The sequence below is a fragment of the Amblyomma americanum genome, chromosome 1 (genome assembly GCF_052857255.1).
Source record: "Amblyomma americanum isolate KBUSLIRL-KWMA chromosome 1, ASM5285725v1, whole genome shotgun sequence".
Lineage (NCBI taxonomy): Eukaryota > Metazoa > Arthropoda > Arachnida > Ixodida > Ixodidae > Amblyomma > Amblyomma americanum.
The window spans coordinates 262,472,300-262,491,345 of NC_135497.1; the positions used below are offsets into that span (position 1 = coordinate 262,472,300).

General features: G+C 42.0%; 1 protein-coding gene and 1 non-coding gene across 3 annotated transcripts in view; both read right to left on the reverse strand.

Moving 5' to 3' along the window:
* Positions 1-19,046, reverse strand: part of LOC144115021 (uncharacterized) — a 66,221-nt gene that overhangs the window by 22,457 nt on the left and 24,718 nt on the right. For both annotated transcript variants that reach the window (XM_077649143.1, XM_077649142.1), the window contains exons 10-14: positions 17,755-17,848; positions 8,099-8,178; positions 6,494-6,631; positions 1,334-1,392; positions 541-670 (exon numbers count right to left, since the gene is read on the reverse strand). In XM_077649143.1, coding sequence (XP_077505269.1) covers positions 541-670; positions 1,334-1,392; positions 6,494-6,631; positions 8,099-8,178; positions 17,755-17,848 — 501 coding nt within the window. The remainder of the gene's footprint in view (positions 1-540; positions 671-1,333; positions 1,393-6,493; positions 6,632-8,098; positions 8,179-17,754; positions 17,849-19,046) is intronic.
* On the reverse strand, positions 4,334-4,409 carry TRNAL-CAA (transfer RNA leucine (anticodon CAA)). Its single transcript has one exon. It is a non-coding gene; the product is annotated as a tRNA-Leu (tRNA).

Below are 19,046 nucleotides of genomic sequence, written 5' to 3' on the forward strand. Positions count from 1 at the left end.
AGTGATTAATTAAGCTGGTCTCTTCAAATTTACAGTTGTAACTTACTACCATGACCATAAAATACTTGCAGCAAACAAAGCTTCAATAGGTAGTCCCACAAAGGTTGCACCATTTTCTCAAGTACAGCCAGAGTGTCTCATTGGTATTACAAGACATGTGCAGTGTCAGAGGGGCTTACCAAGGTAGAGGAAGCAAGGAGTTGCTCCCATTGCTTTTCTCACAATGCCAACAAGCAGCAGATGCCTTGTGTTCCTTCACTGTGACTCCTATGCTCATATAAGTGCATACTGACACAGTGGTTGGAAACAGCTAGACAAATTAATGAGGCATGTATGTTTCATGAAATTAACAAATATTGTGACTAACAGGCAGCACACCAGAGCTTTTGCTATGGTTAGCAAGTATGGTAGAATTAATTAACGCTTAAATCAGAAAGAAAGTTCTACTAAATTTGAAGATTATATTAGAAGACCATATTAGATCAGCAAAACTCAGGCTAGCTAACAAAGTCAAAGGAAACTATAAGACCAGATACTTACCAGAAACTTCTCTTGTAGACTTAGACAGAAAAGCTTGAGCTTCTTGAAATTCATCTCTCTTCGTAGAGAAAATTCGTTGTCCAATTGTTTCGTTAACTGACTGCTAGCAGTGTCTAAGGCATCTGGCAGCCTGAAGAGAAATATTTCATTTGTTATCTCTCAATAAAATCTGTAACATCAGCTTCAAACTCTCTAAAAACTAAGAAGTAACTATGCCTTGCAATCACAGTTAACTAGATCAATTAGGCTTTTCGAGACCCTTAATATTTTTTTAGCAGTACAACCTCAAATGCCTTCATTGCTAAGAAATTTTCAGCTAAAATTGGAATGTTTCTTTCCCACCACTGCAATTCAAACTTGTCAAGTAGGCGACAGCTTTGAGCGCTGTGGGTCTGCTTTGCTTAATTCATCATGTTGACTTTTTATTTGCATCTTTCTTGCATGACAAAAGTGCACTACCTGTAGCAATGCAAAAGCTGCCTTAATATGTGGGTACATAACCTTTTGTTTTCTGTTACATTAAAAAAAAAAACCCGCGCCAGACAACACCACAGTGTGGTTGTGAGCACAGCTGCTGGTTGCGACATTTGTCTTGCATTTTTTTGCTCTTTTGTAGCTTAGAAGTGCTCCATTTTCTGTGAAAGCAGCCTCTTTGTCATTAAAAATTCATCATTCTAGGCCAACTTCAATTGTCCTCAGTGTCTACTACAGATTGCAATAGTTTTCAGAAACAAGAAAACAAACACAACAGTACAATTAAAATGAATAAAGGGGATAGAAATAAAAGTTTTACCCATGCAGTAACTGTTCAAGAAGCGTGAATGACATCTTTTTTGCTTCTGTATGCCGAGCCTAAAAGTACAAGTGAAAATGTTGCAATGCCATCAACCACCACACAAAAATGGGCAAGAAAGGAAGCAAGCTCAAACAGATTTCAAACATGCACTGAACAAATGCCCTTTACTTGTTTGGTGTAAAATGCACTGCAAGAACAGCAAAACAAAAAAAGAGCAGAGCTTGCAATCTGTCTTTTTTGCAATGAAAAAAAAAAGTAAACGAGAAAAGCAGGTCGTTCCACTTTGCAAAGAGCTACTGCTCTGCAAAACTGGCTGGCTTATGGCCTATTTAATATTTAGGCTGCATAGTTCTAGGGTTATAGATCTTTGAACTTGTAACCAAACTTTACAACTGGATTTGTGGTACTGCCTTCTGGAATGAACCATTAGAGGGCTGTCCTATGCCAAAGAAGGCACTGCAGTTTTTTTCCCCATTTTGGATTTGGCAGTGAAAATTTAGCTGCCACAAGTCGCAATGTAGAAACATGGTTATTGTCTAGGAGAAAAAACTTTTTTTTTCACCAACTGACGTGAGATTTCAAAGTGCAAGAAAGTGCTACAGACTACAGATCACCTAAAAATACTCCGAAAGAAGTATTGCTTACAACGAAAGTTATGTGGACATGTCACACACAATAATAAGTCCTGTCTAACCCCACCAAAAAACACAGTGCAATGCCACTTTGTAATCCAACAGAAGCTCCCAACTGGAGACAATTTTTGATAGTGAATTTGGATTTAAAGTACGGCTATACAACTGGACGCCTGCAATACCAGACAGTCACAGTAGGCCATTGCTTGTAATACCAGTGGGAGTGCAAAGACATGGTGGGAATTATAGCAAGACAGCACACTTCATTGCCCGCTGCAGTGTATCAAGAGATTTTGAGCATCAACAACATCAAATTTAAAACATACACACAGGACTGTTTCACAGGAATAAAAAACCTCAATTGCCACGATTTCTATGTTTTGCCCATGGGAAATGCCACAGTTCCAAAACTACACCTTTCCGGTTAGCCTAACAGTATTTTCAACATTGCCGATTTTGTCGTCACACCTGCTATAGAATAAATTGAGTATGGTCACGGCAGAAGTTCATAGAGTTCTTGCCCATGTCATACTCCCTCATCTAAAAGGCTAACTAAGCAGAACCTGCTGCACAAAACTCTGCAACAAATGTCCTGCCATTCAGATACAACTTAATATGCACTGACACATGCAGAGACAATCTGAAAATATGCCACTATATATATATATATATATACATATAAAAAAAAAACAAGGTTGCAGCCACTTAAAAAATACTTGCTTTCTTCTTCCTGTAATAGAAAAATAAGCTCAACATCAGGAAGCCATTAACAAAACAAATTAATGTTATTGAAGGGACAATCCACTGTTAGAAATGAGTTAACAGATATTGCCATTATCATGTAGATCTTTCCTTATACAGTAAAACCTCCTTAATTCGACCCGTTAATTCAGAAATCGCGATAATTCAAACTGCCGGCTCAGTCCCGGCCAACGCACATGTAAGTGTATGGCGTCAGATGATCACTAATTCGGATGATATGGGTACCACACCAGTTAATTCAAAAGGACTCCCAAAGGGAGGGTGCGTCCAGGTATGACCGGCGTGGCAAGAGATAGTCGTAATAGCCCGATTCAAAACCTGATTTGCGTCCAGGTATGACCGGCGTGGCAAGAGATAGTCATAATAGCCCGATTCAAAACCTGACTTCCATGCTACGGAGTCGCTCGCGCACCTCTGACGTGCGCACAATGATAGGCGTGATGACGAACGGACAGCCCAGTCACCGAAAGCAGTCCGGCCGCCTAGTTTCGGTTTCATTTTTCTGAGCTTCGTGCCAGCCCGCAGCGACACCAGCTCTACCAGCATCAGCCAGCAAACCTAAACCAGCTGAGCACCGTTTTGGATGCTGGTTGGTGCATTGCCCAGTGTTTTCTCTCTCTCTCTCTCTCTCCCCCCTTCCTTTTTGTCTTCTCCCCACTTCGGCACCGCTGAGCCATTCCCTTCGCTTACATCAGCGTGGTTCCGTTCTTCCAGCGCACCGAAACTGCATGCTCATCACATGCTGTTGTTCGTGTAATGAAGCCTCCTCACACACAACAGTGCCGCTTCTGGTAGGTGCGGCACGGTAGGGGTGGAGCTCCACCACATTGCACCGGGAGCAGTTCTGCTTCGATAGTCCCGACAGTATGCATGCAATAAAGCATTGATGGAAACCTGAAAAACAGTCAATGCTGCATCATTTTCATTTCAAAATTTGGCAACCATTGCCCAATCTTTCACCAAATAAATTTTCTGTGATGCAAGCAGCTCTTGACAGTTTTTCAAAGTCCTTCGGTAATTTGAACTTCTAGATAATTCGAACATTTTTTCTGGTCCCTTCAAGTTGAGACTAACGAGCTTTTGCTGTATGACAGTAATAAAGGCACAACTTCCGGTTTTCACAGGAATTCCTGAGTTAAACTGGCAAAGAAAGTCAGGCCAGAGCCGAGGGTGGCCCCATGCTTCACTCAAATTTCATCACCATGCGTGGCAGTTGGGCTTCATTGCCTGAAGTGGACGTACTACACAATATGAATAGCATTAAGCGTATTAAAGAGAATTATTTTTTCAGGAAGAAACATAAAATGCCTTAATTTCTTTCTCTTGCGACAAGACAGTTTTTTTTAGCATGATTTAACCCTGCTTTTACATCATCTCTTAGACAACGACAGATTGACACTATGCTGACCAGTAAGAAACAGTTGTTGGTACCTATGATGGATAACACCAGTCTTATTTTGTGCACAGAAATGATTAAATCTACAGTTTTAATAAAGCCTATGCATTTCACTTAATGTCACGTTCATAAAGTTCATCAATGGGAAATTAATAGTGTAATTATTTAAAGATAATTGATTAGAAAGCAGAAGAAAAAACAACCACCTGCTGCCAGTGGGACTCGAACCCACGACCTCCGAATTTTGCGTCTGACACTTTACCAATTGAGCTATGGCGACAGCTGCCCAATCTTCTGCTTTCGGGGGTATTTATGTGTAGTAGTGTAACCAAATCTTGAGAGTGGCTACCAGCACCTCCCTCATCCATAACTGCGGACGTAGTACGTCTTGTATTACCACGAGTGCAACGTGAAAAGTGAACAAATGCTAAGGCCAGAAGCTGTGCAACAGCCCTCTTATGCTATTCATAGAATCAAGACTGCCAGAATCGAGGCCGTCGTTAGCTACTGAGCAGACAAGGGAAGGGAAAAAAGGGGCTCCTTATGACATACATGACGGAAGCCAACAGTCACTGAAACCAAGAAGCAAAGGGGATGTTTTTTTTTAAATTTTTGGCATTCATCAATGGGAGATTAAAAGTGCAATTATTCAAAGATAATTGATAAGCAATCAGAAGAAAAAACAACCACGTGCCGCTGGTGGGATCCTAACCGGACGCGAAATTCGGAGGTCATGGGTTTGGATCCCACTAGCAGCATGTGGTTGTTTTTTCTCCTGCTTTCTAATCAATTATCTTTAAATAATTACCCTATTAATCTCCCATTTATGAACACCACAAATTTTAAAAAGTTCCCTTTGCTCCTTGGTGTCGGTGACTATTGGCTTCTATCAAGTACGTCATAACAAACCCCTCTTTTCCCTTCCCTTGTCTGCCCAAATAGCAACAGAGGCATTCGTCTACTGTGAGCACACACAGAGAATACACAAGCACAGCCAGTGTAGTGTTGCCACACACAACTCCATTTTGCACTCTCATTACCGCTACCTATCCTTTGACCTTGCAATGCAAATCAGTACTGGGCATACCGTATATACTCGCGTGAGGGGCGCACTTTTTTTCCAGGGTTTAGACAGGGTGCAGTCCTTACATGGGACCGGCATTTTTCCTTAAAATTTTTCTGACTACAGCGGAGCCCCGATTATACACACCTTTTTTTTTATGCTGCGACATGCATTTTTATGACAAATTAAAACAGTCCCAGTGAATCCTTCAAATACATAATCTATCAAAAGTATGGATAGTGGGATGCACTGAACAGCCGGCATGAATTAACCACAAAAAGTAAAATGGGTTGCTAAATCAGTTTACTGGAAAACGTCACATGATTCTAAGTTAAGATCAAGATCTTCCGAAGATCTGGCGCTCGACGCGCTCGACGCGCTCGACTGACCAACGGTTCAGAGCGGCACGCCACACGTGCGACCTACGGCTGTTAATGTGAGGTGGTGTTCACTAGGCCTGCTCTTCTGCGCGCTTCACTGCTCAAGGCCTTGTGGAAATGTTGCCGCTTCGATGCAAAGCCCGCTAGGCCTAGCAACACCGGGCGAATGGCATGCTACAATGGCGCCCGAGGCTGGCCAACGCCGCGTCACCGCAAAAAAACGCGCTGCTAACGTGAGAGCACCTGATTCTAGTTTTTTTGTGTAGTATAATGTTTTGCCCTTTCTGGTGCGAATGTCGAGCGCACAAAGCAGTTCCAGGCGGAGTCCAGCGTGCGGGACGACTCGTGCATGGTTGTGCAGGCAGTTATTGTCTATCAGCTCCCAGCATAATGTACCACATGGGCAAAACATGCACACATGAAGCAAGTTTTTAGGCTGGCTTTTTTTCCTGAATTCCTGGCTACTAAGTTGGGAGTGCAACCCTTACACAAGTATATGAAGTAATCAACCGCAACAGAAAATAATATATATGACTTGAAAGAACAGTGCAACAATGTAAACAACGCCCAGTGCTGTTTGTAAGTGTACAACAGGCTGCAGCACAGAAAACAGTTCCTTCCCCCAAATTTTGAAATTAACAGTAACAGGTTGATGACAAGTTGCTGTCTAATAAAATTGCCTAAATGCGAAATATGAAGGCTCTTTCTGTACAAAATTCTTTAAGTGGCAGATTGACTGAAACCATATGCACAGCTGCTAGATGGAAAAGCACTAAACATTGGCAGTTCACCTGACAATGCAAAAACATATTTTTAAATAAGGCATTGTGTTATGTAACGTGAATGGGACATCTAAGGTAACAAATGTGATCAGAATGCACAATCATAATATGAAGCATTCAAAGGTCATTGATTTACACATACCATGAAATCATCATCCCGTATGGCGCCATGATCATGTTTTTCTAGTAGGGAATTCATTTCACTGATGTAAATCTGAGCACAGTCTTCTGCAGCAGAGTTCATGAGGCGCTCAACAAAAGCACTCCATCGGCTTGGAACCTGCACAATAAACAAAAGGCTTCATAAATTACAAAAGTTTGCTCACTGTCATATGCAGCTGCAAAAGCAAGCTTTTGATATGACACAGTCGAAACCGGATATATCGAACTCGAAGGGGATCGCAATTTTTTCTATATCAATATATCAATCATATGATATAAACAAATGGCAGTATATATGCTTATTTGTAACCTGGAGGCAAAAATTCACTGCATTGACGCCAGTGATGCACTTTTTGCAGTGAAGTGCCGCCCGCCAGCGTAGCGGCAGCGCACCGCTCACTAGGTGTTGTGAGGCTGCAGCAAACGGTGCTTTGGAACTAGCCATTGCCTATCAGAAGGGTCCTAATCCTGTTACCACTACATTGTATATGGAATATTAACTCATTAAAATTACAGTACCGTTTGTTTTTTCGCAACGTCTTTGGCAACGAAAGCCGGTGAAGAACGCTTGGTGAGGGCTGCTGCTAGCCTTTAGTTAGGTTGGCTTCACTGAATGACAGTGATGTGGCATTGAAATTGAGTACCAGAGACCGAAGGCCACTCTCAAGCGCGCCTTATGTTCACATCGTCACGCTGTTTCAAAGTGCTAGCGCTACCAGCAGGTGTCCTAGGTGGCACAGCCGACCCGTCTCTGCATGCGAAAAATGATAGAAAGCACCATTATGGGAACTGCCACTTGAAAAGGTTCAGCGCCCCGTTTGATATATTGAATGATTAGCAAAGTTGGAGTTAGATATACTGATAGACTTTCCTATTCTTTTGCGCAGAATTTTCAAAGGGATAATCGGTGTGTTCGACATAGGCAGTAATTCCAAATAACCGGGTTCAATATATCCGGGCTCGACTGTACAATCTCGGCTTTCATGTCTGCAATGTGCAGGATCAGCAACCTTAAGGTGTGCTTCCAGGCAAGTCAGATGAATTGTCTATTTATTGCAGGTTTTCAACAGCTGGCTAGCAACTACAACTACCATGATATAATGCCAAAAAAAGGAAAATCTTTGAACCCAAGTTGGATCCTTTGCATGTGTTGCATTGCCACTCTGCAAACTTTGTCTAAAAACACAGGGTACATTGTTGCTCATGTCTGTTCAATAGTATGGTCAAGATACTTAGTGCTGCATCACTCCTTGACACCAGTATAATTACTCTAGCATTAACAAATACCGTGTTCACTCTCAAATCTCACACAGAGGAGGGTCACTCGGTGGCTGGCTTTCAGATAGCAGTTTAGTGACAACACTTTCCCATATTAGTTATTATTTATAAGTGTGTTAATGGACAACTCATAGGTTTTTAAAATGTTAATGTCTTTTGATGAAACTTTTACTATGGTCCTCCCTCTCTATCCCAGAGATAGAGATGATAGCATTTAAGGAATGTGTTTCATGGCCCCTTCACACATCAATAAACACTTGATCAAAAGTGCACAACAGGACTGGATGGTTCAAACTGGAAGACTTACATCAGCAAGAGACCCATCATTGGCAGCATCCACAAGTACACGGAGGAGGCCAGCCAGCTCGGTGCCTGTGATTGGTTTGCCTGAAAGTGACATCACACATGTTAATACAATGTACTCTTTTGAAGCCCAGATACTGGGCCTGTCATGGTTTAAAAGCACAGAAGGAACAAATAAACCAGAATGACAAAGTAATGAGCAGCCTTAAAAGAGGAAGGCAAACCATAATGATAAAATGAAAAGGAATGGCGTTTCTTTCAAATCAATCAGATGCACAGGCTTTAATACATACATGAACCAAAAAAACCATCCTGCCCACAGTAATTTGATGAATGCTGTTTTCAGGCATTCATCAAGCAAAGGTTACAGTGCTGAGCATCGCTTCTTGCTGCAAACAGATTTGCTGTCAAGCAATTTGGCAGGCAGCCTCTGTGTGCCAAGAGAACTGTTCAGCGCCCATGACAGGGGGCTGGGCACCATCTGGAGGCAATGTTGCGTCCTGCAATTTCACAGCTGCGCGACCATGCACCAGACGGAATGGCGTGAAGCACATCATGTTTTGGAGCACAGCATTATAGGCAAATATTACTCAAGGCAGTATCTGGTCCCAGTTCTTATGGTCAGCGTCGACAGACATAGAAATCATATTGGCAATAGAGTTACAGTAGTTTTTTGGTGACTTGTGCCACTGAGTCGCACTAAACTTTGAGTAAGTGCTCATGTAAATGCCATTCCTCTGTCAGTTAAAACAACTGCAGGGGCACCATGACAAAGCACTATGCTTAAGATGAAGTTAGCAATTTCAGCAGTGGTACCATGGGGAAGGGCCTTCGTCTCACAGTACCAGATGAGGTAGTCAGTGGTGACCACAACGCATCTGTAACCCGTGATAGCATCGGCAATGGGCCAAGTAAGTCCACACCGATCTGCTGGAAAGGGACTCTTTGCAGATCAATGGGCTTTAGTAGTCTGGCCTTTTGATAGGTGGCGTTTTCCACTGCACTCGTGGTAAGTATGACTGTTACAATTCACCCATACTTGCTACCCATAATCAGCAGACAAATGCCATGACTCTGTGGCCACTGTCACTACAGGAGATCGCACCATGAGTGCAGCTCACTGTACCACCTTTCATCTTCACTCTCTCCCTAAATCTGCCTTTTCCTCTTCCCCTCTCCCCCAATGTGAAGTAGCAGGCCAGATACTGTCCATCCTCCATCCTCTCCATCCTTTCGGACATCAAAGATGTCTCCCCTCACTCCCCATTTTTAGCCACCTTGCAAACGCTTCACAAAATCCTGTGATAATTTATTTGTAATGAATTGGAGCAGAAATTATGCATTAGTTTCAGTAATATTTTTTTCCCAGTGATTTCTACAGAAGCTTGTTTAAACCAGACATTATCTGCAGTATCACCTGATCTATCATTCTTATATTTTTGTAATCAATAAATTTTCACTTCCCTGTCATATCAAAAGGACTTGCTAGTCATGCTGCTATGGTAACATGTGCACGCTAGGTATGACCACCAGAAATAAGGCAAAATGTTTAACATCACCTCTGATTAATAAGCATGAAATACTTTTAGCTTCCATTCTCAGCAAACTAAGGCAAGCAATGTCTGGAAACTGAGACAAACCTGAAGCCAAACATGAGGACGCACATGAAGGCGATACGTGAAGGCGAAAAACTTGAAGGGACACAAGCCCCCCTTAAGAGTGTGGCGTGGTAACGTTAATGGGTCTCTTCAGCAGTCTAGGGTCCACTTTGCATTTCACTTGGTAGACACAGTCACTGTTCCTTCTTTCACCATCACATAACCCTTAACCTACCCTTAATAGTACAATGCAATAGCATTAGAGAATCCTCCCATGCAAGTACTCCTGTGTTGCCTACATTTTGCCTACATGCTCATAGATGTGAAATTGGTTATTCTCTACTTCACATTCATCGATCACAGGGAGTCCTCACACCCCTCCTGGCACAGTGGTGCAGCAATTAAGTGATGCGCCACTCACCTGGCGGGTGGCTGTTTCAAACAGCAACCGGTGTGGCTTGCAAAACCCAGTTTGCTCTCCCCGAGCAACCTCTCAAGACTAGTTAATAATTTAACTGGCACCTGCCACAGTGGGCAGGTTGTGACGACGTCACAAGGTCACATGACCTAGGTGGCAGGTGGGCCACCTGTTTTTCTCGACACGCTGACGCTGGAGTTGCAGCTGAACGGAACCCTCAAGACTATCGTATTAAAATGAAGTTGGGCATGCGGCTGAACTTATCTGAATAATTTCGAAACTTGGTCTGAATGGTATCCAGCAGAAAAAAACTTTACCACGACATAGCTTCTAGCGGGATTCGAACCAACAGTAGCACAAACAGAGCAGCTTCGTTACCCCAGACCACTCAGCCGCAGCCTCTCACGCTACGTGCTCTGACTGGTACCCTGTCACACTACATGTTGAAAATTGTTAGTCTTTGTCAATGTCCATCCATTTGTTGTCCACCGCGAATGTTTTAAAGGCCGCTGAAGAGTGTGGGCATGCACATGGCACGTCAAAGAACAAAAGACACCACATGACTGCCCATCATTAAATAAAGGAGCAACTGAACATGGTGGCATGTAAATCACCAAAAGCAGCGATAAGAAAAGCTGCAACATCTATTTTGCAATTTTCTGATGGAGTATTTCTTTAGCTTTCAGAAAATATTTTACACTTTGGTATTTGAGACTTCAAAAATGCTTTTTTGATCCTTTTTCGTCGTTATGTCGAGATTAAAAATGGGAGTTTTCAGAGGCATTATTTGCATTCTTCTCAAAACGACAATTTTTGGAGGTCTATTTTCCACAGATTTCAATCAATGCCTTTTACAAGATTGGAACTAGAATCAATAGCATAATTCAATTATTGTTTTTATGACTAAAAGAAAACATTCATGGGTGAAAATTTTATTGCAGAGAAAGAAAAGGCACAATAAATCAATTCTTTGCTCAAAGCGCACAATTTTAATGCCATAACGTTAAAGGCCCTGTTACGCATAAACCTGGCATTGCCGTTGTAAGCGAAAAGTTACGGGCATGGCTCTGGCGGGTGGTTCCCAGTGAGCAACATAGGAGGCAGGTGGGCCACCTAGGTCACGCGACCTTGCGGCATCATCACAACCTGCCCACCGGATAGTGAGCAAACTTCCCAACGTGGCAGGTGGCAGTTAAATTAATGACTTGCCGCTCGTGATGAGCAACCTTGGCTTCACAAGGCCCACTGCTGGGAGCACCTGCCATCACAGGGCAGTGGCGCAACGCTTAACCGTTGCACCACTGCACCAGGAAGGGCACGAGGACTCCCGGGGATCTATGAATGTAAAGTTGAGAATGGCCTTCTGCATATATGGCAAGTAACCCATTTTGCTATCACGCCATACCCTTAAAGGTGCACTAAAGAGGAATCTGGGCTCTTCTTTTTACTGCGGGAACTCGCATCTACATGTTCCGAGCATTCTTAGAAACTCCAAACTATTGTCCTGTGCAGCCGATTTCCCTAATTTAAATCGGATTAAACATCCTGCCTCCCGCCGTTTTTTGAACTGAACGCTGAAGGTAGGAGGAGTCAACCAACACGTGGAGTGCCTTTCAGCCAATCCCGTGGCGGCTTTGCTTTCGCTTTTATTTTGTTTTTTAGACTTCTGTAAATAAATAGTTTCAGTCACAGACAACATAGGCGCAAATTAGGCCCGCGGAAATACAAATACACGTGGACTCTGATGTATGTATCACTCCGCCGATGGCAGAGCAACAAGCCACCACTAGACTGGCTGAAAAGCATTCCACGCGTTGGTTGACTCGTCCTACCTTCAGCGTTGAGTTAAAAAAAAAGGCGGGAGCCGGGACGTTTAATCCGATTTAAATTAGGGAAATCAGCCGCACAGGCCAATAATTCGAAGCTCCTAAGAATGCCCGGAACGTATAGATCGTGTTCCTGTGGTAAAAATACGAGTTCAGATTCCTTTTTAGTGCACCGTTAAGGCAGAGCTTAAGTGTCTCTTCCAATTTTTGTTCTTTTAGTCTCAGTTGTGTAAAATAACCATTCCTACTCTCACACAAAATTTCAGGACTCTGCATCCCGTAGATTTTAAGAAAAAATACATTAGTGGAAAAAATAATAATAGAAATAAGCAGTACTAGACAAAATTTTAATCTAGTTTTGAGCTTTAATAGTAGCTGCACCTATTTAAAAGATTGCTAGCAAATGTATTAGCCATAGCTTCCATTAAAACTATTAGCCATAGCTTCCATTAAAACAACTCTACAGCCAAGTTTTGAAAATAATTTTTGAAGTCTCACTTCACCTTAAGTTTCGAAAGTAGCCAGGGAGACAATTAACACTGCCCAAGCTCCAAAATACCTTACCAATATGGGTTGATGGATGTTAGGAGCATCTGCAAGTGCCACCATGGTCAGTATTTATTTTTATATTTTGCTAACTAATAAGTCAAACTTAAAGGTACAGTACTATCTAGAAATTCTCCCCTTTTTAAATACAAATTCTGTTTACTTCTAGCTTTGCCAATTTTGAATCCTGAACTTGTATGTATCTTTAGGTCAATGCGCGTTTTTTACTAACGTCTACTCCACATGCATTCATATCACCTTCATTATCTTTAACCCTTTGGGTGCTGTGGCCGGTGATCCGCGGGCTGCGAGGGACCAGGCCAAAGTCGCTATGACCAGTGGATCTCCGGCCGCTAGGAGAATGGCTGTTTCTGCCAATGTTTCATAGACGGCAGCAAAGATTTTTTTTTAACATTTTGCTTTATCTATTTACTACTAGATGGATATATACTGCGTTTCATACATCAGGTGCAACACTGCCAAAGCTAGCGCTCTTGTTTGCGCTGCCTGCATCCACAACCAAAAAGTAGTGCGTTTCTTGTGGTGAACGAAATACACTAAATGCTTTGCCTGCAGGCTTATTACATGACACATTTGTCATGAGTTTGATTAAATGCACTCTTATTGCTGACAACACGCTGTCGCTTTCTCGTGCCTTGGACCACTCGGCCACAGAACAAACGCAGAGTAGCACGGCTCCCTTTATTTTTCCGTGCGGACTACTTACATACCTTTCACAGTGTTGCACATAATGTATGGAGAGGAGTACAGTTGTCCACAATCTGAAGGTGGCGTTTTTTTTTTTTATGCGGAAAAAGTTTGCTGTCCTGTCTTGCCATCACCATGGCATCACGGAGAAGTCGTAGTCTGACCGAAGTGGAAATTCTTGAATTTGTGTTCGACAGTGATGCTGAGAGTGATGTTTGTGAAGATGAGGACATTCCGTTAGATGATCGAGATTCCAATTCTGGCAGCGACAGTGAAGTGCGTGTGGACATGTGTTCAGAAGAAGATGTATTGGACTCGTCACCTCCATCTCCAAAGGAGCGAAAACTAGAAGACTGGGAGTGGGAAGCGAATGACAGAAAGGAAGCAGTTGTCAAACTACCTTTCTCTGGTCAACCTGGCGTCAAGAGATGCATCCAAATACAAGTAGGTGAAAGTACCAGTGCTTTGAGAATGTTCGACGCTCTCCTCGGAGAGGAGATTTGGAACATGATCGCTTTGCAAAGAAACACCTTTGATTGCGAAAGGCAGCGTTTGCAACCCGATCCAGCTTGGCAGGAAACGACTGCCGATGAAATGAAGGCCTATTTTGCCATGTGTGTGCTGATGAGCCAAGTGAAGAAGAGCACTGTACAGTCGTACTGGTCAACAAGGCATGTTATAAGTACACCATTTTTTGGTTCAGTTATGCCAAGGCAGCGTTTTTGGGCATTATCAAGCTATTTTCATTTCTGCGATAACAGCCTTCCTCGAAATGAAGATAAGCTGTGGAAGATAAGGCCTGTGCTCGACCATGTACTAAAGTCTATTGGCACCCCATATCATCCAGAAGAGAACCTCGCAGTGGACGAGAGCCTAATGAAGTTTCGTGGTTGGTTGTCGTATGTACAATTCAACCCCTCAAAAAGAGCAAGATTCGGATCAGAAATCTATAAACAGTGTGAATCTTCAAGAGGATAATGCCTCAAATTTGCCATCTACACGAAGAAAAGTGAAAAAACACCTGCTACAACTGGGTTATTGTGCAGTGAAGCAGTTGTCACTGACATTATCGACAAGTGTCTCTCTGATGGCCACACTCTTTCCATGAATAACTGGTACTCTTCACCAAAGCTCTTTCGTCCCCTAAAAGAAGCTGGGTCGAATGCTATAGGCACAGTTCGTCTCCACCGCAAGAATATGCCGAAGGAATTCAAAAAGTGCAAATTGCAAAAAGGCGAATGCAAGGCACCTTTTTCACGAGGGATCATGGCCCTTACATGGCAAGATAAGAACATGTAGCCGCTGTTACCGATTCAGGAAAGAAGAGCCACCAGAATAGCTTGCCGGTTTTGAAACCGAAGGTTGTTCTCGACTACAACCGTGGCATGGGAGGAGTGGACCGCGAAGACCAACAGTTTGCTTCCTTTCCGATTATGAGGAGGTACGCAAAAGGGTACAAAAAATTTTTTTTTACATCATGAAAATTGCTGTTTATAACAGCCATGTCCTATCAGTGAAATCAACAGGCAAGCGCGTCCACTATACCGATTGGAAAGTCGATCTGGCAGAGGAGATTTTTGAAGCGGCCGTTCGTCCCCTGTACTGAGGTCGACGAAACCGACCTGTTGCTGCTACGCCAATGCGTCTAAAGACCTCCGAGTGGGCTCATTTCCCTCGTCAAATCCCACCGAACAAGATAAAGCAGAACCCTTCGAGGCTGTGCTTAGTTTGCAAGGCACACGGCAAAAAATCTGAGAGCCAATGGGAGTGTGAAAAATGTGAAGTTGCACTTCACATGCCTGTATGATTTAAGGCATTTCATACACGAAAGTCCTATTAAGCATGAATGTGCAGTGACTAATTGCGAAGACAATAAAACAAACTTTTTCTACGACTTGTTTAGTGACATTTATTGAGAACTTTGTGGAGCGCCGCATGCGTTCACGCGGCGAGAAAATTTTGACGTGGAACATCAGGCAGGAATGGCTACGGAGGACGCGGAAGCCAATGGGTTAAACCCCATGACCTCAGGGATAATGACTATGCTTGCCTCGAAATCTGGATGAATAACACCATATTCTTGCAAAACGTGCTCAGTTGTTTCTGCAGACTTACCACACGCTGCCCATGTGTCCCCATCTTGGTTGAATTTCTTTTTGTACCTTCGCGTTCTAAGACACCCTGCTCTCACTTCAAACATCAGGGTGCTACCTTAGAATAATCATAAAACAATTCCTTCCTGATTTGGCTCTTCCATTTTCTATATAGATTTTTGGTAACTTTCTAAACACGGGCTTTTGGGGTTTATGGTTTATGGGGTTTGAACATCGCAAAGTGGCTCAGTTGTGTGTTGAGTTGTGTTTAATGGCACATATGCAGCTGTGGCTATCATGCGCCAGGCACAAGGTATAGGAAAAGTTTTCTGCAGAATTTTATAAAACAGTGAAAAGTCATCGGTCGTGTACAGGGCCTAAATTGTTAGTTTTACTACCTAGTGATTACAAAGGAAAGACATTTTAAAAATGGCCACTACTAAAAGCTTTAAGGGAGAAGAGGGTCTTAGAAATAAATTTTTATTAATGAAGTCAGAGTTTTGAAATCTTCAGAGAACATGTATTTTGCAAGCTGATTCCAAATATATAATTTAGCTTCATGTATAACAAGTCCTTGTGTACATATGCATTATGTTATGTAACTTTTTGCCGAGAGTTTGAAAGGAATTCTGCCACAGGGAACTTGTTAGACTGCAAGCCACTGGTTTTTCTTGACATCAAGCTATGCAATAAGGGTAAAATTATCACCCTGCTTGTTACAGAAGAGTTATAGGATTTTGAAATCATCCCACATCATCCCGTTTGTGAAGTGGCAAATTCAAAACCCTATAACTCAACTTCTATGACATGCAGGAAAATAATTTTGACCTTATTGCATAGCTTGATGTCAAGACAAGCCAATGGCATGTGTTCTAGTAAGTTTCCTGCAGCAAAATTTATTGAAACCACTCGGCAAAAAGTTATATAACATATTACACAAGGGCACAAGGACTTGTTTTACATAAAACTAAATTACATATCTGAAATCGGCACACAAAAATACACCTCTCTTGAAGATTTCGTTATTGTGATTTCATTAACAAAAATTTTTTTTCTAAAACCAGCTTCCCCCCTTAAAGAGAGTCGGGTAACCTCAGTGGCCATCCTTGGCTGGGCAAGGATCTCGAGGCTCCCGATGAACCAAATAAAGACCTCAGCCTTCTTCTCAGGAATGAGAAAGTGGCTCAGATATATCAGAAATCAAGCAAAACAGTGGGTCAGCCAGCATTCACAATTTTTGAAGAAAACCTGCTTCCTTTAAAAACTTAAAAACATAATACATGTCAACAATTGCATTATCACTTAAGAGCAGTGCTGGGTGAGAAGGAATGTATTCAATATAAAATTTGCTAAAGTACTTTTTTGAGTTTTGAGCATGAGAATAAAATATGGCTGACTGTGAGTTCATCTCCACTGTTTTCACATAGGGGTTTGTCTTGTTTTGTTAACAGAAAATTATGTGTTAGGTGAGTGTGTCAAATGCGAAGTCGACATAAGATTACTTTCAAGAAACGTTTCTGATGCCTGCACGATTTCCATTCTCCCAAAATGTGCTTCATGGAGTGTAGTTTATGGTTTACTCCGTTTTCCAAAGCCACTTGCCATTTATCTTTCAACTTAGAACGTATTAACTTCATGCAGTCTCAATGGGCATGTTGACTTTTTTTATTTCACTGCTGCAACCAAAGCGACTCAGGCTATGAGGGCCGCTGTAGTGAAGGGCTCCGGAACTTTCAACCACCTGGGGTTCTTTAACATGCACTGACATTGCTTCTAGACTTTCACCTCCATCGAAATTTGACCGCCACAGCCGAGATCGAACCTGTGTCTTTCGGGTCAGCAGCAAAGCGCTATAAGCACTCGGCCACCGTGGCACAGGGGCTTTTGTGAAACAATACCCAAGTGCTGACACCCCCACCTATGACCTGTCCTAAAAAAGCACTACACCTTTCCTGCAATGCATTTGAAATTTATATGTACTCTCGATAACAAGATATACTATCAATGATTGCTTCAATCTAGCTAGAGAACTGAAACAAATATTAAAAGCTGTTTAATCTTGCAGAATGCCACTCTGCAACCCACTACCTTTGTTTACATGTATCTACTAAAATTAATTTGGAACAAACCGCAGCAGCAGACGTTGCAAACAGCAAAAATCGATGTCTGCTGCAAATGAGAAAACTGTAGCACTGTTTGTTGCACAGCCTCCAAACTTCTCTTGAATTTCTTCTCTACTTCTAAACATCCTTAAAATTTGCTTCTAAACTTCTGTTCATTGCTACTGAAAGTTATCACGAAGAATGCGCCTGGCCTTTCCTGTCTGTAGCAACAACAAACATGCCTCCTTACGCAGTCTAAATGAGTCATGCTGAGCATTGTTATGTGCAACCCATTTTTGACACACAGACATTATGAGAAATTGGACTTCGGTGGCACTGGAATGGGTAAAAATGTATAAGAGCTCATACCATTTTTAGTTTTTGGCACCAGCACCTCATAAAGTTTCTTAGCGAGTGCATTTCTCTCTTCAATGTACTCATCTGTCAGATCTTCTTCAGATGCCTGCACACAAGCAAAATTAACATGAAATTTTTGTAAAAAGTAACATTAATAAACAAAGCATAGCAAATACAAAAAATACCATTAAAACCAGTTTCAATTTGCAATCCATTCACTTTAAGACAAACCATACTACTGTACTGTGTTACACTCAATGAGAGATATATGCTTTGAAGAGCAATGGTCCTTTTCTTCAACCAAACAGAAGCCTCCAGAAAAGTAGCGTCTAACTTCAGTACCAAATGTATGCACTGAATCATTACATTAAACTATTGAAAGAACTAGCATCGGGCAATAACACATGTCCAAAAGCAAGATTCTTTTCAGTACATTTTCTGCCAGCATTATTCAAGGTACAAAAGAGTACTCAACTTTCATGCATAACATAGCCCTTTCAGGCCCAAATTAGGACTCTGCAATAAAAAAATGACACCTTGAGACTAGCATGTTTAGGAAGAGGATAATTCACAAATAGGTATGAAGAAATCCGGAATCAGCCTTTCTGTACCAATTTGCTTGCACAATTCCAAATGAAATAAGTGGTACCTGGATGGTGTGAAAAGTGTAAATGCACGAGTTCAGTGAAAAAAAATTTTCCCCCATGAAAAGCACTGAAACAATTCAGTCTTTGGTGACGTAAAAGGTGTGTGCCACACTTCTAAAGTTGAGACACAAGTATGACAAGGTACACAGCTTGCACCTCTGCTTTTTTTCTTCATGTGTGGGTCAGTGTGCAGCCTTGTCCAAGTGTCGGTTCTGCTAAGGAGCATTGTGCAAAGGGACGGCAACTTTTTCTTAACAATTTTAATGTGTTGAGGAGCGCCTTGTCAATTTGCATTCGGAATTCACAGTATCCAGTTTTCTGCATGAAGTAAAATTCATGAAATGAAATTCTGTAAGGTTGAGCCACCGCAGTATTTTTTAAGTATTTGTACAGTAAAGGTGTTTCATGCTGTGGAGGTTCTACTTTTCTTTGAATTCCATCTTAGTAAGTAGTAAACCATGCTGTCATCAAGAGCTTTTTTTTTTTTCGCAAGTTTTCTGGATGGCTTTCAACTTGTGGTGTCATTGTACCACTCAATTCTTCATTTTCTTACAGTTTTCAATTGCATGCAATCAGCAATGACTAACATTGCATGCAGGTTCATCGCTTTCACATTCTACTTGTTTTTGTCGGGTTCCTATGATTACCACTTCATCT